Source organism: Emys orbicularis, chromosome 1 (assembly GCF_028017835.1).
Source record: "Emys orbicularis isolate rEmyOrb1 chromosome 1, rEmyOrb1.hap1, whole genome shotgun sequence".
In the NCBI taxonomy this organism is placed as follows: Eukaryota; Metazoa; Chordata; order Testudines; family Emydidae; genus Emys; species Emys orbicularis.
The window spans coordinates 156,836,893-156,854,564 of NC_088683.1; the positions used below are offsets into that span (position 1 = coordinate 156,836,893).

General features: G+C 47.5%; 1 protein-coding gene across 1 annotated transcript in view; it reads left to right on the plus strand.

The window, feature by feature from the left end:
* Positions 1–6,368: 6,368 nt before the first annotated feature.
* METTL16 (methyltransferase 16, RNA N6-adenosine) overlaps positions 6,369–17,672 on the plus strand; it is a 47,335-nt gene continuing 36,031 nt past the window's right edge. The window contains exons 1-2 of the mRNA XM_065413640.1: positions 6,369–6,510; positions 7,598–7,797. Coding sequence (XP_065269712.1) covers positions 6,383–6,510; positions 7,598–7,797 — 328 coding nt within the window. The 5' untranslated portion in view covers positions 6,369–6,382. The remainder of the gene's footprint in view (positions 6,511–7,597; positions 7,798–17,672) is intronic.

The window sequence follows — 17,672 nt, forward strand, 5'->3', positions numbered from 1 at the left end:
ATAACACAGGAGCAAGGGTGTAAGGTGAAACTGAGGTACATTGTTCCTTGGGAAACAGAGGATCTGAGATTTCTGTGGATATCCCATGATCAGCGGATGGATAATATAGGGGGACACTCTGAATGGGCTCATGGTCTGGGGGGCATCTGTGTCAACCTACAAGGCAAAGACAGAGCTGGTGTAGCTCAGAGGATAGTGCTTGAGTTGCTGACAGGCTGATTGTGTTAGGGGACCAACACCCAGCCAGCACAAGCAAGGCCCCCTCATGCTGGAGGCAGGTGGTGACAAGGTGTCTCACAGTTCTGGGTGCCCTAAGAAGCATTATAGCAGTCACAAAACCTTTTTAGAGCAGTTACAGTAGGGGGCATGTGACTGTACATTGATACCAACCCCCCTTTAGGCTGAGGCAGAAAAAGCACCATCTTCTCCTAATCATCGCCAGTTCTTCTGTATCTCAAGAAGTCCAAGTAGTAGCTAGGCTCTGAGAAAGAGGGTGTGACAGAACACACCCCTGTATTCATACCCTACACGCTATTGTAATAATCTTTGTACAAGGTCTGCCTTGTAAGTTATCATTTGAAAACTCATAATTTGCTGGTCAGTATCATTCTGATAAAATATGTGTGACAACATTGTATGTGAAGTTATAAGATTTTTCTGTATGATATTAATACCTGTTGCAAACACCACAGCCCTGCCCAAGTAGAAGTCAGCAAACAGGTCTATCCTAAACAAATGAATGTGTGCCTCCCTTAATTTGTATTTAAGCAGTAAACAGTGTCATCAAGCAGGAGGGAAAACAAAGGAAGTTCAAACAGGTGAAAAAAAACATTAGGGAATATCCTTCCACATAGACTCTTTGTCTCCTGGGTCTCAGCTGGAAATGTTTTTCAAGAGGGGGACTGAAACTACAAAAAGAAGGGAGAAACACCCTAAGGCACCCCTCTCTCTCCTCCTGTCCACCTCATCCTCTGCACCTGAGCAGATAAAACAGCTATTGGACTCTGGGGGCAGGGTTCTGACCTGAAGATTTGGTCAATAATTTGCTGGAACATGTGGTAGAAAGTTTGCTTTGCAACTAAGTTACATAAGAACATAAGAACGGCCGTACTGGGTCAGACCAAAGGTCCATCTAGCCCAGTATCCTGTCTACCGACAGTGGCCAATGCCAAGGTGCCCCAGAGGGAGTGAACCTAACAGGTAATGATCAAGTGATCTCTCTCCTGCCATCCATCTCCATCCTCTGACAAACAGAGTCTAGGGACACCATTCCTTACCCATCGTGGCTAATAGCCATTAATGGACTTAACCTCCATGAATTTATCCAGTTCTCTTTTAAATGCTGTTATAGTCCTAGCCTTCACAACCTCCTCAGGTAAGGAGTTCCACAAGTTGACTGTGCGCTGTGTGAAGAAGAACTTCCTTTTATTTGTTTTAAACTTGCTGCCTATTAATTTCATTTGGTGACCCCTAGTTCTTGTATTATGGGAATAAGTAAATAACTTTTCCTTACCTATTTTCTCCACATCACTCATAATTTTATATATCTCTATCATATCCCCCCTTAGTCTCCTCTTTTCCAAGCTGAAAAGTCCTAGCCTCTTTAATCTCGCCTCATATGGGACCCTCTCCAAACCCCTAATCATTTTAGTTGCCCTTCTCTGAACCTTTTCTAGTGCCAGTATATCTTTTTTGAGATGAGGAGATCACATCTGTACGCAATATTCAAGATGTGGGTGTACCATGGATTTATATAAGGGCAATAATATATTCTCCGTCTTATTCTCTATCCCCTTTTTAATGATTCCTGACATCCTGTTTGCTTTTTTGACCGCCTCTGCACACTGCGTGGACATCTTCAGAGAACTATCCACGATGACTCCAAGATCTTTTTCCTGATTTGTTGTAGCTAAATTAGCCCCCATCATATTGTATGTATAGTTGGGGTTATTCTTTCCAATGTGCATTACTTTACATTTATCCACATTAAATTTCATTTGCCATTTTGTTGCCCAATCACTTAGTTTTGTGAGATCTTTTTGAAGTTCTTCACAGTCTGCTTTGGTCTTAACTATCTTGAGCAGTTTAGTATCATCGGCAAACTTTGCCACCTCACTTTTTACCCCTTTCTCCAGATCATTTATGAATAAGTTGAATAGGATTGGTCCTAGGACTGACCCTTAGGGAACACCACTAGTTACCCCTCTCCATTCTGAGAATTTACCATTAATTCCTACCCTTTGTTCCCTGTCTTTTAACCAGTTCTCAATCCATGAAAGGACCTTCCCTTTTATCCCAAGACAACTTAATTTACGTAAGAGCCTTTGGTGAGGGACCTTGTCAAAGGCTTTCTGGAAATCTAAGTACACTATGTCCACTGGATCCCCCTTGTCCACATGTTTGTTGACCCCTTCAAAGAACTCTAATAGGCATTTTATGTTTATTTTTCTTGTAACCATTTCTGACTTTTATGGCTCATTATTTATGCTCACTTAAAAGCTCTCTCTTTGTAGTTAATAAATTTGTTTTACTGTTTTATCTAATCCAATCTGTTTAAAGTGAAGTGTCTGAATAATTATTTAAGGTAATAAGATTGTATATTATTCCCTTAAAGCAGGGGTGGGCAAACTGTGGCTTGGGGGCTGCATCCGGCCCTTCAGACGTTTTAATCTGGCCCTTGAGCTGCCGCCAGGGAGCAGGGTTGGGGGCTTGCCCCGCTCTGCATGTGCCGTGGCTCCCGGAAGCAGCGGCATGTCCCCCCTCTGGCTCCTAAGTGTAGAGGCAGTCAGGGGGCTCAGTACGCTGCCCCCGCCCCTAGTGCCACCCCCGCAGCACTCATTGGTCGGGAACCACTGCCAATGGGAGCTGCAGGGGTGGCACCTGCGGACATGTCAGCGCGCAGAGCTGCCAGGCTATGCCTCTGCGTAGAAGCTGGAGGAGGGACATGCTGCTGCTTCCGGGAGCTGCTTGAGGTAAGCGCCGCCCATAGCCTGCACCCCTGACCCCCGCCTGTGCCTCAGCCCTGATCCCCCTCCTGCCCTCCAAACCCCTCGGTCGCAGACAAGAGCACTCTCCTGCACCCCCATCCCAGAGCCCACATCCCCAGCCGGAGCCCCCTCCTGCACCCTGAACACCTCATTTCTGGCCCCACCCCAGAGCCCTCACCCCCTCCCACACCCCAACCCCCAATTTCATGAACAATCATGGCCTGCCATACAATTTCCATACCCAGATGTGGCCCTCGGGCCAAAAAGTTTGCCCACCCCGCCTTAAAGGAATAATGGACTTATCAAAACATACATATGCTGGGGACAAAGCAACAGTTACACTGGCATTTCCTAATTTTGAGTGCTTCCCTTATTCCACTGTCTCAGACTCAAACTTCTTGTCTGTACTTTCAAAGCCCTTCATAATCTAACTCTGCCCTACCTATCCGACCTTATATCTTACAGTAAGGTTCATGTCTGTCTTACCTCTACCAGTGATGCCAGCCCCCAAAACTCAGTTCTCTACTCTGATAAGCACTTCTGTGGGAAGTGGGAAATGTGCTCAGTCAGAATTCATCTCTTCAGAACTCACCTCTTCTGTAATGTTTGCAGGAAAGTACAATCAGATAATGGCTGGACAAATGGCAAATTGTGGTCACTGCTTTTTTCCTAATATATATATATATATATGGAGATATACCTATCTCAAAGAGCTGGAAGGGACCTTGAAAGGTCATCGAGTCCAGCCCCCTGCCTTCACTAGCAGGACCAAGTACTGATTTTTGCCCCAGATCCCTAAGTGGCCCCCTCAAGGATTGAACTCACAACCCTGGGTTTAGGAGGCCAGTGCTCAAACCACTAAGCTATCCCTCCCCCCTTTTCATTGGCTAAGAATTGTGCCTATCCTTTTGTTTGTTTTATTTCATTCTACCCTTGCCCACTTGTGTCATCCACCTGTTGTGTCTTGTCTCTTTAGATTTATAAACTTTTTGGGACAGGCATTGTCACTTGCCATCTCTGCTTTCAGCACTTTAGCACAATCGGGCCCTGGCCTGGTTGGTCTCTAGGTGTTACTGGAATACAAATAAAAAATAAGGCCATTGCTCTAAATTGACAAAAGAGAAGGAAGAGTATGCAATACTATGTGTTTCTTCTGTCTCTTAATTATTTTTAATTGTTTCGTATTTAACCCCATGTTTAAATTCACTCTGTTCATACTCATCACATAGTTGATACTATCTACTGCCCTCACCCCAGGATCAGGAACAAGAAGGTTTAGTGGTGGTGGTTGTTATTTTTTGCACCATGGTAGTGTCTAGCAGCCAAACTCAGGATTGGGGTCCCATGGTATGTTCACAGTGCCTAGCACCACAAAAAGTGGTCCTTGCCCCAAAAAGCTTACAATCTAAGGTGGACAGATGCTCACTTCAACAATGGGTTCTATCTTAGAGTTTTATAGTGGTGCCCATCACTGTATCTCAGTGCCTTCCATGAAAAATTCAACAGCCATGTCCCTAGAGCAGCGGTTCTCAACCAGGGGTCCGCGAGCCCTTTCAGGGGGTCTGCAGAGCCCCGTGGCTGGCCCCTAGCCCCAGTGCTAAAGCTGGCGGCCCCCTGCCCCAAAGCCGGGAGCTGCACAGGGCTAAAGGCGGTGCCCCCCCACATCAGCCAGGAGCAGTGCAGGGCTGATGCCAGCACCCCCTCAAGCCCCCAAAGCCAGGAGAGGTGTGGGGCTGAAGCCGGGAGCCCCAGTGTACCCCCACAAGCCAGGAGCAGTGGGGGGCGCTGAAGTTGGGAGCCCCATTGCCCCCCCAAAGCTGGAAGCAACCCTGGGAGCCCCCCCATATGTAGTACCTAGCTACCCCCTGCCTGCACCCTGAACTACCCCCCTGCCCACACACAGCCCCTAGCTATCCCCTGCACCCTGAGTGGTTTTCAAACTTTTTGAACTGAGTCCCTCCTTTAAATTATATTTTTTGGTTGCGTCCCCCATAGCCCAGACAGGCTGGGTTGCCTCCTGAGTGAGTCAGGAGGTGGAGGTGACACTCCGTCCCTGGACCCTGTGAGGTCCCCATAAATAGAAGTAAAACTATGCCTATGCCCAAGGGTTCCCCCCAGCCCCTGCTGGGCCCTGAAGTTTTTATAGCATGTTGAGGGGGGCCTCAGCAAGAAAAAGGTTAAGAACCCCTGCCCTAGAGGACTTTGCGATACAAGGTAAGTGTGAGATAGATATAACTGGTGATAAAATTGTAAGCCACTAGGTCTCAGCATGTGATGGCGGTGGTAACAGCCATGATGGCCCTTATGATAATGCCAAAGCAGCACAAATATCCAGTTATCGCACAGGCTGATTCCATCTCCTCTCAGGTTAAGAGCAATATGCTCAGCTAGCTACTAAAACAATCTGGAATCTCACCAGGCATCGTAGAGAAACCCCCAATCTGCCATTCTTTTAGACACACGTGGTTTGCAAGTGTGAAGGGAAACAACAGAGCCAGTAAGAATCCTACAAACCATCTTTACGGGTTAAAATTACCATCCTGCTGCCCTCCTCCCCCTCGTGGGGACAGTTTCAAAGCCGAGCAGAGCGGGTTCTCAGGAGGAGAGCAGGGTGTAGGAGCCCTAGCTCTAATCACTGTGGTCTGCCTTAGGACGAGCCTGAGCCTGCTCTACGCGACGCCACAGCCCCCTCTGCCTAAGAAGCGCCTGATGATCAGACTCTGAAGCCTGTGGGGGAATGTGCGGGCGGGGCGGGACGGGGCAGAAAGGAGAGCGAGGGAGCGGGGCGGGAGGAGCTAAACTGACGCCTCCAGCAAGGAGAGCAGCGGGGGAGTCAGTCTGGCCCCGGCAGCTGCCGGAAATTGGGGCTCCAGGAGGGGGCCGTTTTACTCCCTCCCAAAGCCCCCGCAGCTACTACGTGCGTGCGCCCCCCTCCGCGGGGAGGCGCCTCAGACTCCGCCCTTCCCCGCGCGGGTCCCGCCTTCCATGGGGCGCGGGGCAGGGGGAGGCGGTGACCGCTCCTCCCCCAGCTACAGTCGCGCGCCCCGCTCGCCCGCCGGCTCCTCCCCCAGCTACAGTCGCACGCCTCGCCCCGCCCATCTGCCCGGAGTCTCCCGCGCGCTCCCAGCAGGAGCCGGCCCCAGGGGGCGAAGCTGCGACCGGGGGAGGGAGGGATTCGGAGACGCGCCTAATGGCTCCCAGCCAATGGGCTGCGCGGGCTACCCGCAGTGCAGGGTGGGAGGGGGCGCATGTGCAGTTAGAGAGGCCCGTCCGGGGAGGAGGCTCGCTCCCCTCGCAGCGTGCGCGTGGCTGGTTCCGAGCGGCTGCAGAGCCGCGGCCCGGTTTGCGCGCGTGACGCCCCGCCCCCGAGTCGCCGCCCCGCCCCCTCTCCCGCCATGGCGCTGAATAAGTCTATGCACGCGAGAAACCGCTATCGGGACAAACCGCCGGACTTCGCCTACCTGGCGTCCAGGTACCCGGCCTTCCGCCAGCACGTGCAGACCAGCCTCTCCGGCCGGGCCAGGTGGGTCCCCGGCACCGGGGGAGGGGCGCGGGGAGCTCTGACGGGTCTCGGCGGGGGCGGCCGGCAGGGGACTGGGATTTTCCGCCGCCGTTGTACAGAGCCCCGCGGCGGCAGCTGAGCGTCGGCGCGGACACATGGGGGAGGCCTGGGTCTGTGCCACTGCGTGCGAGCCCAATTCCCCCTCCGGCCATCGCCGTGCGCCAGCGGCCTGTGGGCCGGCATCACCGTGCCAGGCGCGCCCCCCTCCAATCTTCGCCTCCACCGCCGCTGTCCTGGCAACAACCCTTCCCCCGTCTAGCCAGCATCGCTGGGAAACACCCCCGACCCCTTCCCGAGCCACAGAAGAGTGCGTACGTCGGTGTAGCTCTGACAGGTGGGGTTGCTGTACCGAGAAGGGCATGTGGTACAGCTGTGGCTCTGAAGTGTAGACATGGGCTTAGCCTCTCTTGCTACACAACCACTAGTCATCCCCACAGCACCGTCCATACTTTGCACGGAATGAGCCGGGGATCCTGTGGGGAAAACAATATGTGATTAGACTTAATCAAAATACCCCTGCGCTAGGGACCGAGCTCCGGTTGTACTGGTGTGTCCCTATTTTGAGTGCTTGCCTTTGCAACTGCAACATTTTCCTTATGTAGATGTTTACTTTTTTAAAATACAAACTGAGGAAATAAATTCTGTCATAATCTAATGGTTGTGGTAAAGCCAGTAGATGGTACAGAGAAGGACGTGTGTTTTGGGGGTTGGGTTTGTCCCAGAACCAGCACTTAAGGCTTTTTCTTTCTCAGACGCCAAGGAATGCTGCCTAAACAGTCTATGTAGTCAGCTTGAGTTTTGTTGCTGAAACTGAATGATTTTTGATGGATTTTGTTTTTATGTGTAGAAACAAGTTTCCTTCAGAACCATCCAATTTTAAGGAGATATTTCTTGTTTTGAATATATGGCTTATGATTTTCTCCTCACAATACTTTTAATTAATGCTGACAATACACTTGTTACTGTAATGCATAAAACTAAATAATGGTGCTTGGTGCCAACTATACTGCAAGGATTCTTTCTGTTAATTGCATTTTATGCCTTGCAGCCTAAATTTCAAGGATCCAGAAGCTGTGAGAGCTCTGACATGCACTCTCTTGAAAGAAGACTTTGGACTTACAATTGATATACCATTAGAGAGGCTCATTCCTACTGTTCCCTTGAGGCTTAACTATATCCATTGGGTGGAAGATCTAATTGGTCATCAAGATGGTGATAAACAAGCTCTTAGAAGAGGAATTGACATAGGTATGTGTCATATGCTGGGGATTAGACAACTTTCTGTTTGACCAGGTTTGTCTGGTTCTTCAGTTTGAGTTTGGAAATGACATTAACTAATAGATTTTGCTTTATATCCATTGATATGCTGGGGGTGAGGGGGGCATTAAATGTTCCAAACAACAAAAGTATTTGTGCTTGTGAGAGACTGGTTGTCCAATCTCTAGCCTTATTGGGGTTGGCTCCTTTCTGGACTAAACTTCTTTCCACAGATTTGTGAATAAATGCAGCTCACTTCTGACATGCAACACCTTTGCTTTCCACCTTTCCCATCCTTGAACTCTCCTGAACTTAGATTATTCATTATACTGAATTGTGCTTTTGGTTAATAAATTGGAAAAAGATCTGCTTTTGAGTTTGAGTGTACTCAAATGAAACCTTTTAATTCAAATAACTTAACATTAGATTGCAGTGCTTCCTAGCTTTGAGTTGAGATGTGCAAGGTGTTGTTGTTCTTTACTCTTTATATTGCTTTTGCACATGTGAATCAGATTCCTTACATGTTGCATAGTAACAAATTTTAGTGTTGCCTTTTGATCAATCTACTCTTCTTGAATCCAGATTCTCAGTTCCACATGTATTTTTTTTTAGGTAGCTAGGCCTCATTTGCTTTCTTTAGTGTCAAATGACTTTTCAATTCAGAGCCCTTTTTGGTGCTAAATTACAAAGGGGATTTAAACAGAAGTCAAGGAAAATACTAGTAAAATTGCATATTGATATCTGTTCAGACTTTCTATATCTATAGAGATCAAACGTACAAAAAAATCTTTCCCTAAATTATTTGTCAAATGTCTGCCAGCAATAAAACCTGTTTGGTCTACTGATTTATCTACTGCTTAATCCAATCAGTTAAGAAAGATTTTAATGTTGTTTTTAAAGGTTCTATACAAATATTTTAAAATCTGTCTGGACAGGTACATTTTGTTATAGTTTAGCATCTGTATTCCTTTTTGGTTTTGTCATTATAGTTAAAGTTAAATCTTTCCTCTATAATTTGGAAGAATTCTTTTTTGAAAGTAGTCCTGTACTGGAGGAAGCACGATACCAAATTGAGAAAAGTATATGGGGTCTCTGGATATCTATCCAACATTATTTGATTCATATCTTGTCTCTTCACATTTCATCTTTGAAAGAAGGCTAAAATTCATGCTTTTCTCAAGGTTTCTATTTAGTAATTCAGTATCCACTTCACTTTCTCTTAACAGTGAATTCAGTGCTCTCCTGGCATTTACTAGTTACTGTGTTGTCTTGTCTAAATTAATGTTTCTTTTTCCACAATTTATTAACTTTATTTTGTATTTGTCAGCGTGGATTTGATTTAAATCAAACTGATTTAAATCACTAGTCAGGAAGATTCGATTTAATCATGGATTTCTACATAAAAGTGCATTCTCGTTAGTTGTTATAACCTTAATACATATTCTTCACAACTCAGAGATGTAGGTTTCATTTTTAGAAGGTACACACTATACATCAGGGGTCAGCAACCTTTCAAAAGTGGTGTGCCGAGTCTTCATTTATTTACTCTAATTTAAGGTTTTGCGTGCCAGTAATACATTTTAACGTTTTTAGAAGGTCTCTTTCTATAAGTCTATAATATATAAGTAAACTATTGTTGTATGTAAAGTAAATAAGGTTTTTAAAATGTTTAAGAAGCTTCACTTAAAATTAAATTAAAATGCAGAGCCCCCCGGACTGGTGACCGGGACCCGGGCAGCGTGAGTGCCACTGAAAATCAATCAGCTCACGTGCCGCCTTTGGCACGCGTGCCATAGGTTGCCTACCCCTGCTATACATTTTTAAGTGATTTATTTTGAAAACTTTTCAGATTAGTTTTACAGCTATATCAGGAAAATGAATGATTGGTTATTTCATTTACCAAAGGTAATTGATAGTTCACCTCCCAATGACTTCATAAATATCTTCAATTCAACAGGTAATCCACCAAATATTAATGATTTTTCTTGCCATGCTGTATTAGGAGGAGAACATCACCAGACAGACATTTAAATTGTTTTATTTAACTAAAACAACAACATTGTGTATTCTGGATTTTTTTTTATTCAACAGCAAACATATAATATTTTAACAAAACAAGCATATGAATTTTTGAGTTTAGTTAACCATTCAGGTTTTTTTAAAATCAGGTTTGTTTTTGTTAAAATTGTTTAACTAAAATAGTTAAATGAAATATTTTAAAAAACAAAAATCAAATTGACTGTCAGCCAGGTCAACATGAGAAACTTAAAATATTGGCTTCTGCAGCTAACTCAGTCGCTTCACCTTCATTTTTCTGTTTGTTCATAATCTGGAAAAGAAAAACAAGCTTTCCTGCTTTTTCAGGTCCCAAACAGTTTCTCAATTTGGAATGAATTAGTCCAAAGAAATTCTTTCTACACCATCGGAAGAAGCTACTGCTGTTAAAAGTGAGATTATCACTTCAACAGTCTCTGAATTAGGATGACCAGACAGCAAGTGTGAAAAATCGGGATGAGGGTGGGGGGTAATAGGCACCTATATAAGACACAGCCCAAAATATCGGGACTGTCCCTATAAAATCGGGACATCTGGTCACCCTACTCTGAATCCAAGTGCTTAAGTGACTTCCACCAGTTCACTGGTGTGACTTTCTTTAAAACATCATCAGCAAACATATTTCTTGAATGATTCACCCTTACTCTGAAGTTTATTATAGTTGGCATTATGTAGGGATGATTGCTGGATGTCCATGTCATAGCCAACTCCTCTTCTTCAGTAGTTAAGTTTTGACCCTGGTACCAAGTATTGAGAATATTTGCAAGAAAATGAGCTGGAGATAGTGTAACAAAGCAGTCTGTGGCGGGACACTACTGAGAGTATCAATTCAGGACAAATTGCTTAGAGCAGGGAAGTCACAGCCCAAGGCTGGGGGTCCTTCACTACTAAGGCACACCAAACCAGCCAAACAGAGAGGACTTCGGTTTTACCCCACTGGCTAACCAGAAGTCATACAAGCAATTCCCTCAGATACTCCAGTTTCCCAGTATCACCACCAATGCCACTCGTTATGGGGATGAATGATTATGAAAACCAATACCCCAGTAAAAGAAAAAAAGTTCTCCCGATCCCAAAGGACCAAGCCCCAGACCCAGGTCAATATACAAGTCAGATCTTACCCACAAATCATGCTGTTGCTAATCCTTTAGAATCTAAAATCTAAAGGTTTATTCATAGAAAGAAATATAGATGAGAGTTAAAATTGGTTAAATGGAATCAAATACATACAACCATTGCAGACTTCTTGGTTCAGGCATATAGCAGTGGTGGAATAAACTGCAGGCTCAAATCAAGTCTCTGGAGTACATCTACAGATTTGGATGGGTCCTCAGTCCTTTGTTCAGAGCTTCAGTTTTTAGCAAAGTTTCTCCAGAGGTCAGAAGCAGGATTGAAGACAAAATGGAGGGGATTCCAGGGCCTTTTGTATCCTTTGCCTTGTGGAGGAACACCCCTTTGTTGTTACTGTCGAAAATCACAGCAGCAAGATCAGGGCTGGTGCAAGGAAGTTTCGCGCCCTAGGCAAAACTTCCACCTTGCGCGCCCCACCCCCCCAGCCCTGTGGCAGCTCCCCGCCCCCCCCCCCCGCCCTGAGGCGCCCCCCCCCGCAGCAGCTCCCTCCCCCTCTGCCCTGAGGCACGTCTTCCCCCCCCCCCCGGGGAGCCGGGCAGCAGCTCCCCACCCCAGCTCACCTCTGCTCTGCCTCCTCCCCGAGCACGCCGCCCCCGCTCTAAATCTCCTCTCCTCCCAGGCTTGCAGTGCCAAACAGCTGATTGGCGCTGCAAGCCTGGGAGGCGGGAGAAGTGGAGCGGCTGCTGCGCTGGGAGAGGGAGTCTGAGCCGCACGTGTCAGCGCGCCGCCGGCAGCCCAGCCCAGGAACGCTGTAAAAAAAAAAAAAATTGGGGGCACTGCTTTTTGGTGCCCCCAAATCTTGACGCCCTAGGCAACTGCCTAGTTTGCCTTAATGGTAGCACCGGCCCTGAGCAAGATGGAGTTTGGAATCACATGGGCAAGTCACATGTCCATGCATGACTCAGTTCTTTACAGGTAGAGCAGCCATTGCTCACGTGCTACCTTGAACGTTCCCAGGAAGGCTCCTCATATCTGGATTGAGTCTCCTAAGGTCCATTGTCAGTTAAGTGTTTTTCTTGATTGGGCACTTACTCAGAATAGTCCTTTCTCAAGAAGCTGACCAAATACTTCACTTATGCTACTTAGAATCAAATACAATGAGATACAAGTACATAGCCAATATTCATAACTTCAAATACAAAAATGATACACACATACAGCATAATCACAACCAGCAAATTATAATCTTTTCATAGACCTTACTTGACCTCCTTTGTACAAGATTTGGTGCAACTATATGACCTTGGTTGCAACAATGATCTATACGGTCACAGTTCATGTCAGTGATGTCACAGATAGTGCTTGTCCCATTTTTTTTTTTTTTTTTAATGCTTATAATTTAACTCTGTCATTGCCTATTTCTCTCTTTAAGATCTCACTCAGTTCCTTCCAGATTTCAACAGCATCAGCAATAAAACAGCTATTTCCCTGTATTTTGTTCAAGGCTACAGAAATGGGCTTCAGGGTACTCAGCATGTGTTCAACATTTCTCTTATGCCCAGTATTGAGAACTTTGGCTGTGATAGTGCCATCTATTTTCTCACGGTTTTGTACATAAGGGGTATGTCTACACTACGGGATTACTCCGATTTTACAGAATTCGATTTTTGGCAACAGATTGTATAAAGTTGAGTGCATGTGGCCACACTAAGCACATTAATTCGGCGGTTCGCGTCCATGTATCGAGGCTAGCATCGACTTCCGGAGCATTGCACTGTGGGTAGCTATCCCATAGTTCCCGCAGTCTCCCCCGCCCATTGGAATTCTGGGTTGAGATCCCAATGCCTGATGGGGGCCAAAAACATTGTCGCGGGTGGTTCTGGGTACATCCTCCCTCTCCCTCTGTGAAAGCAATGGCAGACAACCGTTTCGCGCCTTTTTTCCTGGGTGAACTGTGCAGACGCCATACCACGGCAAGCATGGAGCCCGCTCAGCTCAAGACAGCAGTCATGAACATTGTAAACATCTCGCGCATTATCATGCAGTTTATGCTGAACCAGAACCTGCAAAACCAGGTGAGGAAGAGGTGGCGATGGCAGTGCGGCGACGAGAGTGATGAGGACATGGACACAGAATTCTCTCAAACCGCGGGCCCCGGCACTTTGGAGATCATGTTGATAATGGGGCAGCTTCTAGCCGTGGAATGCCGATTCTGGGCCCGGGAAACAGGCACAGACTGGTGGGACCGCATAGTGTTGCAGGTGTGGGACGATTCCCAGTGGCTGCGAAACTTTCGCATGCATAAGGGGACTTTCACGGAACTTCGTGACTTGCTTTCCACTGCCCTGAAGCGCCAGAATACTAAGATGAGAACAGCCCTCACAGTTGAGAAGCGAGTGGCAATAGCCCTGTGGAAGCTTACAACGCCAGACAGCTACCGGTCAGTCGGGAATCAATTTGGAGTGGCAAATCTACTGTGGGGGCTGCTGTGATGCAAGTAGCCAAAGCAATCGCTGAGCTGCTGCTACCAAAGGTAGTGACTCTGGGAAATGTGCAGGTCATAGTGGATGGTTTTGCTGCAATGGGATTCCCTAACTGGGGTGGGGCGATAGATGGAACCCATATCCCTATTTTGGCACCGGAGCACCAGGGCAGCCAGTACATAAACCGCAAGGGGTACTTTTCAATGGTGCTGCAAGCACTGGTGGATCACAAGGGATATTTCACCAACATCAACGTGGGATGGCCGGGAAAGGTTCATGACGCTCGCGTCTTCAGGAACACTAATCTGTTTAAACGGCTGCAGCAAGGGACTTACTTCCCAGACCAGAAAATAACTGTTGGGGATGTTGAGATGCCTATAGTTATCCTTAGGGACCCAGCCTACCCCTTAATGCCATGGCTCATGAAGCCATACACAGGCAGCCTGGACAGTAGTCAGGAGCTGTTCAACTACAGGCTGAGCAAGTGCAGAATGGTGGTAGAATGTGCATTTGGACGTTTAAAGGGCTCGCTGGCGCACTTTACTGACTCGTTCAGACTTCAGCCAAACCAATATTCCCATTGTTATTGCTGCTTGCTGTGTGCTCCACAATCTCTGTGAGAGTAAGGGGGAGACATTTATGGCGGGGTGGGAGGTTGAGGCAAATTGCATGGCCGTGGATTACGCGCAGCCAGACACCAGGGCGATTAGACGAACACCCCAGGAAGCGCTGCGCATCAGAGAAGCTTTGAAAACCAGTTTCATGACTGGCCAGGCTACGGGTGTGAAAGTACTGTTTGTTTCTCCTTGACGAAAACCCGCCCCCTTTATTGACTCATTCCCTGTAAGCAGCCCACCCTCCCCCCTTCGATCACAGCTTGCTTTCAAAGGAAATAAAGTCACTATCGTTTAAAAATCATGTATTCTTTATTAATTGATTATAAACATAGGGAGAGAACTGACAAGGTAGCCCGGGTGGGGTTTGGAAGGAGGGAAGGAAAAGATCACTTCAGAAGTTCAAAATAATGACAGTCTTTTGCTTGGGCGGAGTGGGAGGGTGCACGGAGCCTCCCCCTGCCCCCACGTTCTTACGCATCTGGGTGAGGAGGCTATGGAACATGGTGAGGGGGGAGGGCGGTTATACAGGGGCTGCAGTGGCACTCTGTGATCCTGCTGCCGTTCCTGAAGCTCCACCAGACGCCGGAGCATGTCTGTTTGCTCACGCAGCAGCCCCAGCGTTGCATCCTGCCACCTCTCATTTCGAGTGTCCCTCCTCTCCTCACGTTCGTCCCTCATGGCCTCACGTTCACTGGCTGCTTTCCTGTGCTTTGATACCGTGATAGCATTCGGGACGGAGGAGGGAGGCTTGAAAAATTGGCAGCTGCAGGAGGAAAAAAAGGGAGAGTATTTAAAAAGATTTTACAGAACAATGCTTATACTCTTTCATGGTGAACAGCACTATTCGCATTACATAGCACATGTGATTTCGGTACACGGTCGCATTTTGCATCTTAATATTGAGTGCCTGCGGCTTTGGTGTTAAAGATCACAGACGCAGGGCCGGGCAACAGAATTCATCTTGCATGCAGCCATGGTAAACCATTGTCTTTCGGCTTCTGCAACCTCCATAAAAGCAGCGCCCTCCTTTCCCATACCAAGCAAAGCCCGTTGAGTGCTGCAGTTTTCCTGTTAACGTGCAGTAGCAGAAACCAAACTAAACCTCCCCACCACCGATCCAATTCTCTGGGATGATCGCTTTACCCCCTCCCCCCACCGCGTGGCTGGTATCAGGGAAGATCCCTGCTAGCCAAACGCGAAAAGCTCAGCGCCAATGTCGTCGTTGTTTTCCCCCCCCCCCCCCCCCGCTTGGCTAACTGCAGGGAATTATTTCTTTTCAGGCACAGGCAAACAGCCCAGTAGGAACGGCCACCTCTGTCCCCTTAATTAAATTCCCGTGGTGGCGGCCCCCCCTAGAATTGCATGCAACTCAGCGTGGAAGCGGCATGTCTGTGGCTCTGCCCCGGACCTTCTATTTGCTTCTTTGGTTTTAACTTTCACGCGACACTGATGAGAGTCCCTATTGTGGCCTCTTTCCATCATGCCCTTGGAGATTTTTTTCAAATGTTTTGGCATTTTGTCTTTTGGAACGTAGTTCTGCTAGCATGGAATCCTCTCCCCATATAGCGATCAGATCCAGTACCTCCCGTATGGTCCATGCTGGTGCTCTTTTTTGATTCTCGGACTGCATGGTTACCTGTGCTGATGAGCTCTGCGTGGTCACCTGTGCTCTCCGCTCTGGGCAAACAGGAAATGAAATTCAAAAGTTTGCGGGGCTTTTCCTGTCTACCTGGCCAGTGCATCCGAGTTCAGATTTCTGTCCAGAGCGGTCACAGTGGTGCACTGTGGGATAGCTCCCGGAGGCCAATACCGTCGAATTTCGTCCACACTAACCCTAATTGGAACCGGCAATGTTGATTTCGGTGCTACTCCCCTCGTTGGAGAGGAGTACAGAAATCGATTTTAAGAGCCCTTTATGTCGAAGTAAATGGCTTTGTTGTGTGGACGGGTGCAGGATTAATTGGATTTAATGCTGCTAAATTCGACCTAAACTCATAGTGTAGACCAGGCCAAACTGTCATCAGATTGGGCCAGTTCTTGATATGGTGCTCAAAACAGTCCACTACTGAGTTCCATCGCACGTCTTGTGAGAGAGTTAGCTTGGTTCCTCCCACTTTTTTCAGAGCAGCGGCTGCAAAGTGGTTGTTAGGGAAGCATTTTGGAATTTCGACAACATAGCCTTTATTTCTGGAACCCTGAAATCTTTGGCTAGGAGGTACATCAAATGAGCACTGCAACCCTGGCTTGGTCTACACTATGAGTTTAGGTCGAATTTAGCAGCATTAAATCAAATTAACCCTGCACCCGTTCACACAACAAAGCCATTTACTTCGACATAAAGGGCTCTTAAAATCGATTTCTGTACTCCTCTCCAACGAGGGGAGGAGCACCGAAATCAACATTGCCGGTTCGAATTAGGGTTAGCGTGGACTAAATTTGACGGTATTGGCCTCCGGGAGCTATCCCACAGTGCACCATTGTGACCGCTCTGGACAGAAATCTGAACTCGGATGCACTGGCCAGGTAGATAGGAAAAGCCCCGCCAACTTCTGAATTTCATTTCCTGTTTGCCCAGTGTGGAGAGCACAGGTAACCATGCAATCCGAGAATCGAAAAAGAGCACCAGCCTGGACCGTACAGGAGGTACTGGATCTGATCGCTATATGGGGAGAGGATTTCGTGCTAGCAGAACTCTGTTCCAAAAGACGAAATGCCAAAACATTTGAAAAAATCTCCAAGGGCATGATGGAGAGAAGCCACAATAGGGACTCACTACAGTGCCGCGTGAAAGTTAAGGAGCTCAGACAAGCCTACCAGAAAACCAAAGAAGCAAACGGAAGGTCCGGGTCAGAGCCGCAGACATGCCGCTTCTATGCTGAGCTGCATGCAATTCTAGGGGGGGGCTGCCACCACTACCCCACCTCTGACCGTGGATTCTGAGGCGGGGGTAATCTCAGCCATGCCTGAGGATTCTGCGGACGGGGAAGATGAGGACGAGCTTGCGGAGAGCACGCAGCACTCCATTCTCCCCAACAGCCAGGATCTTTTTCTCAGCCTGACTGAAGTACCCTTCCAACCCTCCCAAGGCATTATCCCAGACCATGAAGCCATGGAAGGGACCTCTGGTGAGTGTACCTTTGTAAATATAAAACATTGTTTAAAAGCAAGCTTTTTTTAATGATTAATTTGCCCTGAGGACTTGGGATGCATTCGCGGCCAGTACAGCTACTGGAAAGGTCTGTTAACGTGTCTGGTGATGGAGTGGAAATCCTCCAGGGACATCTCCACGAAGCTCTCTTGGAGGTACTCCAAAAGCCTTTGCAGAAGGTTTCTGGGCAGTGCAGCATTATTCCGTCCTCCATGGTAGGACACTTGACCATGCCATGCTAGTAGCAAGTAATCTGGTATCATTGCATGACAATTCCTGGCCGCGTATGGTCCCGGTGTTTGCTGGCATTCAAGCAACATCCGTTCTTTATCTCGCTGTGTTATCCTCGGGGGAGTGATATCGTTCATGGTAACCTGGTTGAAATACGGGAATTTAATTAAGGGGACAGAGATGGCCATTCCTACTGGGCTGTTTGCCTGTGGCTGAAAAGAAATCCTTCCCTGCAGTTAGCCAAGCGGTGGGGCGGGGTGT